This window comes from Morus notabilis, unplaced genomic scaffold, assembly GCF_000414095.1.
Source record: "Morus notabilis unplaced genomic scaffold, ASM41409v2 Scaffold710, whole genome shotgun sequence".
NCBI lineage: Eukaryota > Viridiplantae > Streptophyta > Magnoliopsida > Rosales > Moraceae > Morus > Morus notabilis.
Window position 1 is genome coordinate 300,224 of NW_010364141.1, and position 7,915 is coordinate 308,138.

At 39.0% G+C, this 7,915-nt stretch overlaps 1 protein-coding gene across 1 annotated transcript; it reads right to left on the reverse strand.

Annotated features, from left to right (window-relative positions):
- Positions 1 to 3,668: 3,668 nt before the first annotated feature.
- Positions 3,669 to 7,231, reverse strand: LOC21397558. Its single transcript, XM_010105830.2, has 6 exons — positions 6,567 to 7,231; positions 5,680 to 5,886; positions 5,335 to 5,574; positions 4,932 to 5,149; positions 4,534 to 4,788; positions 3,669 to 4,116 (listed from the first exon to the last, which is right to left on the reverse strand). The coding sequence occupies exons 1-6, from the start codon at positions 6,976 to 6,978 to the stop codon at positions 3,847 to 3,849; spliced, it is 1,602 nt and encodes a 533-aa protein (XP_010104132.1). The 5' UTR covers positions 6,979 to 7,231; the 3' UTR covers positions 3,669 to 3,846.
- Positions 7,232 to 7,915: the final 684 nt, after the last annotated feature.

The following is a 7,915-nucleotide window of genomic DNA, read 5'->3' on the forward strand; positions in this document are numbered from 1 at the left end:
AATCGGAGCTCCTACTGGTCCAAGTACCGAATCAACCCTCAAGAGAATTATTTATCTACTTCTTTCTTAAGAAGGAATGGATTTCATCTCGTGTAATAACATTCCCGGCTACCTACTTCATCATGTCTCCAAAATACAAGGAATAGGATTCAGGATCTCAGAATCCGTACCGAGTAAATCAAAAGACACAAATCCATAAATAAGAGTCTGTTAAGAACTCAGGATTAAGATCATCCTATATATGACCATCGGTAGACTCAATTAGAATTTCTATACTTAACGGAATTATTAGAAATTCATATTGTGTCTATGTCCTTGTTCCACATAATCTCATTATGCGAAAAACACTCATTCAATATCTCACCATATTAACAGTGCGGATAACACCGTTCCATTCTAAATGGGAATGACATGTATTAATAATGTTTTAATTAAAGATTCCGAACTTTAATTAAATTCATTATGAACATTGCTTTTTGATTATTATCCTTAAACATTATCCTCTCGTATATAACACTTATATACAATGTTTAAGGTTACATAAATAACCATGGAATTTTCATTGATATTCATAAAATATTCATAAATATATGCACATAAAATAATGAATAAACTCTTTTATTAAATAAATAATAAATATCCTATTACATCTAATGCTTCTAGGACACCATTCCCAACAGCCAGGGGGGCATCCACCGTCGCAGCGGTTACTCCGCTTATGCTCCCCCCCGTAAAAGGGATCCGCTCGACCACCTCATCTATCATTCGGTCAACGCTACCGAATTCACTGCTGAAATCGTCACCCGGCTCAAAACTTCCCTTGACATCCTTGATATCCCTAAGCACAGAGCTGACACCGGAAGACGAAGAGGTCCATGAGATCTCTACCACCGAAGGGGGGTCAGAACGGACGACAGAAAGAGAATCCTCTCGACTGGGTGAACTTTGGGCCATTGTTCTGGTAATAACAAGGATAAAAAGCTAAGTTAAAACCCTAACGTCGAGAGAAATAAACGGTGACTACTCTAAGCGACGACTGGTTAGCGTCGACCATTCATACAAGAATGGTAACGACGAGTGTTCATAGGAACCGCGGGTTCCCCAGAACCCAGAAATTAAAGACAAACAGACAAAAAATGCGCGCATATAAAAGCCAGGTCATCCAGTACGACAGAATACAACAAAGTAAAGTCTCTTTAACTAAATGTTTATTCTCGTTTTCTGCATATATGTTTACGTATTCCTGGTACTCAACGGGGGAAACCCCGTGAGTACGCAAATAGAGGAAGGATCCAAGAACTTACCGGTGAAGAAGTGAACCCGGGACGATTTCGTAGTGTACCCCGGAGAATGGGAAGGATGAAGGCGGAAGTTCAGCAAGCAGGGTTCCGGTGAAAGTACGGATGTCCCGGCAAAACAGCGGCAAAAAGTTTTTTGAAGTTTCGAAGAAGGAAAAAATGATCCTCGGGTCCATGGAGAGTATTTAAAGAGTCAGGAATGAAGACCCCCCAACCGTCGGATGAAGACCCCAAAAGACCAACGGCCAGGGATCACTCTCCGTATCTGACGGTAAGAGGAAGGGCGGAAAATTGAAAAGACGCGGATCCGACGGCCTATATTCGTTTTCTTGAAACACGGATACTCATCATTATGCCAAATCAATCGACGCGACGGTTATACACCCAAAGCACCCAGACCATCATTGCGGACGGAGGTTCGGGACCGATTTCCCACACCCGAAGCACGGAAAGGACAAACCGAACCTAGAGCTCGAAGCCGCCTAAAAAAGGAGCCCTCGACCTGGGGGTGGCTGTTGTGTGGGAAAATGTGATGGACACCTGGACCAACGACGCCACGACACGTGGCTATACTTACTTTCCGCCGAGCACCCAACCCTCGACGCTTCGTTTCCCTCAAGATCAGCTATAGAGCCCGAAGATGAAGTCCATGATTAGGGCAATGACCCCATGAGGCGTCGACGGTTGATTCCGCCTGGGTCGACACTACAAGATCCCTCGACAGCAGAATAGATCACTAGAAGGGGCGAGAAACGTTAAACAACCACTGACGACGAGGGGAACGTCCCTTTTCGACATGATAGGTTACATGCAAAGATAAGAGAAGTCTGACAGCATTAATTGCAAGTTTACAAACCGCCCCCCAGGGGACAGAAAAGCATTACGGAGAGTCACAGAGCCGTAATAGAAGACTAATTGGTTGAGTGAACAGTACTAATTAGTGGGCTATGACTGGGCCTAGAGCACTTGAGTGTTCCTACCTACGAAGGAAACCCACCCAGCAAAGGAAGCCCGAATATAAAAGAAGAAGGACCCCAATAGGGAAGGGGTCCAGAAAAATTCCAAAGGAAAAAGAACGAGAGAGAGATAGTATTCATTGTAAACTGTGATCTCTACAAAAGAAATATAATATATATAGTGGATGTAGCTCTAATTTTATAGAGTGAACTACTATAAAATTCTCCTTGTTCATTTACATATAGTTCATTCAAACACAAAAATACTTAAATCAAACCAGAATCCACACTTTCGTTAAACCCACAAGCCGGTAATCCAAAGGGTAACCCTAAGGTAATCCGGCGGGTTTATTGTTGACGAAATCCAACCGTCAACAGTATCCAAGGATGAAAATGTCGATGTCAAGTGTCGACGGGGTTGTCGAGATTTTGATTCACGGATTATGTCGACAAAAATGTCGATGTCGACATATATTCAGAAAAAAATAAATAAATACATCGAGAAAACCTCAGAAATTTTTATTAAAATTGTATAAAATACTAAAATAATGAATATTATTTAATTTGAACTAATTTAATAACAAAAATATTGATTTTATGGTTTAGCTTGGTTACAGTTTCTTTATATTATTGTTATCGTATCATATTTCAGTATCTTTTTATCAGTTAAATAATATTTTCACATAATTATATTTATCCCAGAGAATGAAACTCCATTACTCATATCATAAAATAAAATGGTGATCCTATTAGATTGGGTCCCACTACCCACATATCTGTATACAGTGTCAGTGTGTATAAAATTATTCATGTGCCGCTCAAATTGGCCATTGCTGAGACTGAGATGTTGCTTCTGGGAGGTCTATTGAAATTTTGAAAACAACGTGGCATCGTTTATTTTATCGATTCGAGTTTTTAATTTTTAATTTTTACAGTAAAAAGCTCTCAGAAAATATCACATCTAACTTTTTCTGCTACAGTAAAAAACTCTCAGAAAATGTCACATCTCAACTCGAATTCACGAAGTGAACGGGGCAATAATATTTGATAGAAAATTTCCAGTCGGGTTGTAAAATAATAATATTTAAGCAGAAATCGATGCTTCCCTACAAGAAGCGATAAGATCACGTAAAGAAATGCAATAGAACGGTTCTCAAGTATAAACAAATTATTGGCCGGTGTAAACAGAACCTTTTTACTCCTACCTTTGAGTTCAATCATAATGGATCACCAGAAGACTTTTTATCTTATCTCAGAAAATAGTTTCCATTGTTTTCCCAAGTAACTACAGCACTTTAGAGGGGAAAAAACACCCAAGTCCAAAAGGATGTGCAAACTGCAAACTCTCGATTCAGTCAACAATTGAAATTCCAACCAACTTGACTTTTATTGTATAATATGTGTTATTGGCAATTTCTCCATATGACTAATGTTAAGAGTCAAAACCCTGACTTCTATAGCAGCCCAAAAGCTGAAAACAAAAAATTAACATGACGCATTCACTTTCTTTTTTAACTGCTCAATGAGTAAATGAACTAGCTATATGGTATTTACACCTTTCTTTTCTCGAGTAACAAGAACAAAATTATATCTCAACCCGCGGCAGAGTCACCAGGTGTTACTACCTCATCCATCCTCAGAGAATTACCCTCTACAGGACTTTGCATTATTTCTTCAACTGTCTTGTCTAAAGGGCCTTGTGGGATTCCAAAAAGTATAGTGAAAATCTGTCTATGGCATTCATCACAAAAGTAGACATAGGTAAAATGCCCCTCGTATGGGAGTTTATGTACCGCGGCTCCTGGTATAATCCGGTGCACAAAGTCAGTCATTGACGGTGGAACAACTCTGTCATCCATCCCCTGTTGAGCATTGCGTGGAAAAAAGAGAAAAAAGAAAAAACAAATTATAACTCTGTAGTGTTGGTAGAAAAATTGAAACTCCTCACGAGCTCTATATAATGTTAAATAAGTCCAAAGCTCTGCTTAATTTGACTGAAGACATTTCTGGTTCTGAAATACATTAAAGTCCAATAATTTTGTGATTCTATAGGTTAATTAGCAGGCATCCTGTTCTTAATAACAAACATCAGCAGTTTCTGTTGACCTTTATCCATAATAATGGGGTAAAACAAAGGAAGAACAATGCCTTTGCTAATTTTAGTTATCTATTATATCCAACACAAGCTTTTCACTTATCGTAAAGTATTAGAAGAAATACGGCAAAGAATAACTTATCTGCAGAGGGGGAAAAAAAAAAGTAATGCAGATTCCTCTAACCTGCCATATGTGTATTGGACCTAGAAAGCCTATATACTCCTCCTGAGGTTCACTGATCATTGACTTAAGCCAATTAAGCATGCCTTTTCCTCGCTGTTTCTTGTGCAATTTAAGTTCCGCAAGGCTGAAACCCCAATTCGACACCTGCATTATAGCTTCCTCAATGAAGGGTTCTACATTCCCTTGCCTGATTGATTCTTCCACATCCCTTTGCCAGAATTCTTCGTGGATAGGGTCCTCTATTAAAGCTTTATCCTGAAAAAGGGTCAGAGAAATGTTCAGCAGGGTGTGGTAATTTGATAATGTCCGAAAAGTGAAAACACTATGAAACAGAGGAAGTCAACTTTTGAATCAGAATCAATGTGAAACAAGGCTTCTACATATCTTCAATGCCTCACCCTTTTTCCCAGAGACAAGGACAGCAACTTGTCAATCCGGTCATGCTTTCCAGATAAAAAGCTTCGATGATAGAAATAAGCAAGAAATCGAGGAAATTTCCAAGCTAAAAAGTACATAAATCTCTTTCTTCTGGACCACTTTTCCCAGGTTTTACGTTTCTCTTCCCTAGACATGATTGGATCGTACGGATTTACCATTGGAGCAAACATCGCTGCACCTGCAAGTTAGAGGTCAATGTAAATGCTTTATCATGACTTAGTATAATATAAATCTATCCTCCAAAAACTGTTAACTTCCAAGTTGTTGAAAAGAAAATCATACTATGTTGCTAAGCTGACCTATTGCAGTTATCCATGAAAACAAGGCTTAAAAGTGTACTGCACATAGAGGACAGATTGATACCGGCGAGTCGGTCAGGAATGTATCTAAGCGCTGTCCAAGCATGCATGCTTCCGCTCGAGTATCCCATAACCCAGAACTTGCCATCAACTCCAACAGCATTTGCAAAGAGTGACATATCCATTGCTGATGATTCAAGGCTTCGTTCAGGATGCGGGTCACTCTCTCCAAAGCCAGGAAGATCATATGTCAACAAGCGGACACCAAATTCTTCGAGTAGCGACGCCTTAAGCCCTGGTAATCCTAATTAAAAGAATAAACGAGATCGAGAATAAGAAAACAAGAATGATATATATAAAATTGTGGAACAAAAATGAGTATGTGCTTTGAAGAATTAAATTATAAAACCTGAAAGCCGTGAGGAAAGAAATGCGTGGGGAGCGATCAATGAAAATCTGGCTCTGTCAGCCGGAACGCCTTGCTCCTTATATGCCATGTATCTACCGTCAGGAAGCATTATGCGACTAGCACTAGGAGGATGTATATACACTTTCTTAATCTCTGGGGTTGGAACCACCACGGAAGGGGAAGAACGTTCCATTGTTACACTCAAAACTGCAGAATTGTTGCAATTTCAGTAAGATTTTTGAAGAGCTATATTGATAGAATCAAAAACGGTAAAGTGATTGAACAGTTATAACTTATAACTATAAACTACTATTATTGATCCAAAAGAGGGCGGAGAAAAAAGAAAAGAAAAGTGAGTTTGAAAACTCCGCATGGTGATATACTAGAGTTAGTAACAAACCACATAGTTGAAGAAGATTCAGAAATCAGAAACATTTCTTCAAGTGTGAGTCTATGACATTTGAGCAGTCTTCAAATATTAAGAAATTCAAATCAACTCAAGTCCTTTTTTTTTTTCCTTTTCGAACAAAACTGAGAAGAGATTCATAGGATATTATATATATATATATATAGTATGTGACTGATTTGAGAGGAAATCAAATCCGCAAGCTAACCAAAAATTGCAATAAAATACACAAGTAAATACAAAATTTCTGAAACTCCAGAGTACTGTTTGGTTTCCGAGAAAGTAGAGGAAAAAGAGAAAAGAAAAGGAAAAAAAAAAAGGAAAATCCACTGACAAAAGCATCATCGGTTTCCTCAAACCAAGATTCCTTCTCTCTCTTACACATACGAACACTCCGACATTCTCGCGTCCTGCTACCTACTAACCACTAAGCATCAACCTGAAATCACATTTTCCGAGCAACCAATCAAGAATTACGCACCTGCAAAAGCAAGAAAAGCAACGACCAAGATCGCGGACCAGGAATGGAGTGGGTCCTTATCCTCCGGCAAGTAGTCATTTACGAACCTCAATTTCCCACAGACCTTATCGCAAGGTCCCCGGATCCTCCTCCGGACATAGGAATCCTTCCCGAACTTCCTCACCAAGAACGAATCTCGGTCCGCCAAGCTCTGCTTCACAATGTCCCTGCAACCTTTCCCGAACTCCACGCTCATCTCGGCGACCGCCACGAGGAACTCCCTCGCGTGGTCCCTCAGGGTCTCCGACCGAGCCGCATTGGCTTCCCTCGAAACGCCGTCGTACCTCGCGCCGGCGCCGCGCAAGAGATCGTCGTTTTCGTCGTCGGTGGTCCATGGCTTAGGAGGCACGGCATCGGAATCGGAATCCGACATGTAAAAAGGTGTCGTTTGGTTTTGGTTGGTTTTAGGAAAGGTCGGGAAAATGTGAGAGCATGTGAGTGAGGGAACTGAGAAAGGCTTTTGTTTGTTGTTGTGTTGGGTTGGGTATGGTTGGTGGCAGTGGCAGAGAGAAATGGGAGAAAATGGAGGAATGGAAAGTGTTTAGAAAAGGTTGACAAGGAAAGGTGGGTGAGAGAGAAAATGGTGGATGCCGTTTTCGTTGGGTTTGGACTTTGGACTTTTGGAATTTGGCGTCTTTTCGGATGGGAAGGGGAACGTGCTGCGTTGGGATTCGGGAATGGGAATGGCTTTCTCCAACCGTTCCTTCCTGCCTTTAACGGGCTCTTATTAATTTATTTAAGAGTTTTATCATTCTTTTTTTTTTCCAAGTTAACAAAAATACTATCTATTTATATTTAAGAAATATTTGGTTAATAATTTGAGTTATGTGTGTAACAGAAAAATATTATAAAAAAAATTAAAATTTTTATGGAGAAAATATTATAATAATAGAACTTATGTTGTAATTTGAATTATGATAAAAACAATGCCAAATTTGATGAAAATCATATTACAAAAAAATATATATTATGCACGATGATAAAAAAAAAAAAAGAAGACGGATTTTATGTTTTGAACCCAATCACTAGGGTTTTTTTTTTTTTTTTTTTTTTAACTCTCTAAGCTAAAAATTTCTTAAGAAAAACTCATTCATGGATGGAACAAAAAAAAAAATGATTTGTATGGAATAAGGTTTAAGTCCTTGCAAGTCAAACACACAACTTCATTATTTTCAATAAATTCGTATATAAAACATCAAATTTTTTACCGATGAAATAGAGCCATAAAACCATCGACCCTTACAGCATTAAAGAGCGTGACATTACGCTAAAACATTGCATCTAACTTCATTTTTTTGGGCTAAAAATCA

What these genes read in the sequence shown, in the direction of transcription:
- LOC21397558 (XM_010105830.2), bottom strand. Translation starts at nt 6,978, where the DNA reads ATGTCGGATTCCGATTCCGATGCCGTGCCTCCTAAGCCATGGACCACC. An exon ending in TCTTTCCTCACGGCTTTCAG is followed by an intron (nt 5,575 to 5,679) that starts GTTTTATAATTT and finishes TCTTTTAATTAG; the next exon opens with GATTACCAGGGCTTAAGGCG. An exon ending in CATTCCTGACCGACTCGCCG is followed by an intron (nt 5,150 to 5,334) that starts GTATCAATCTGT and finishes TCTAACTTGCAG; the next exon opens with GTGCAGCGATGTTTGCTCCA.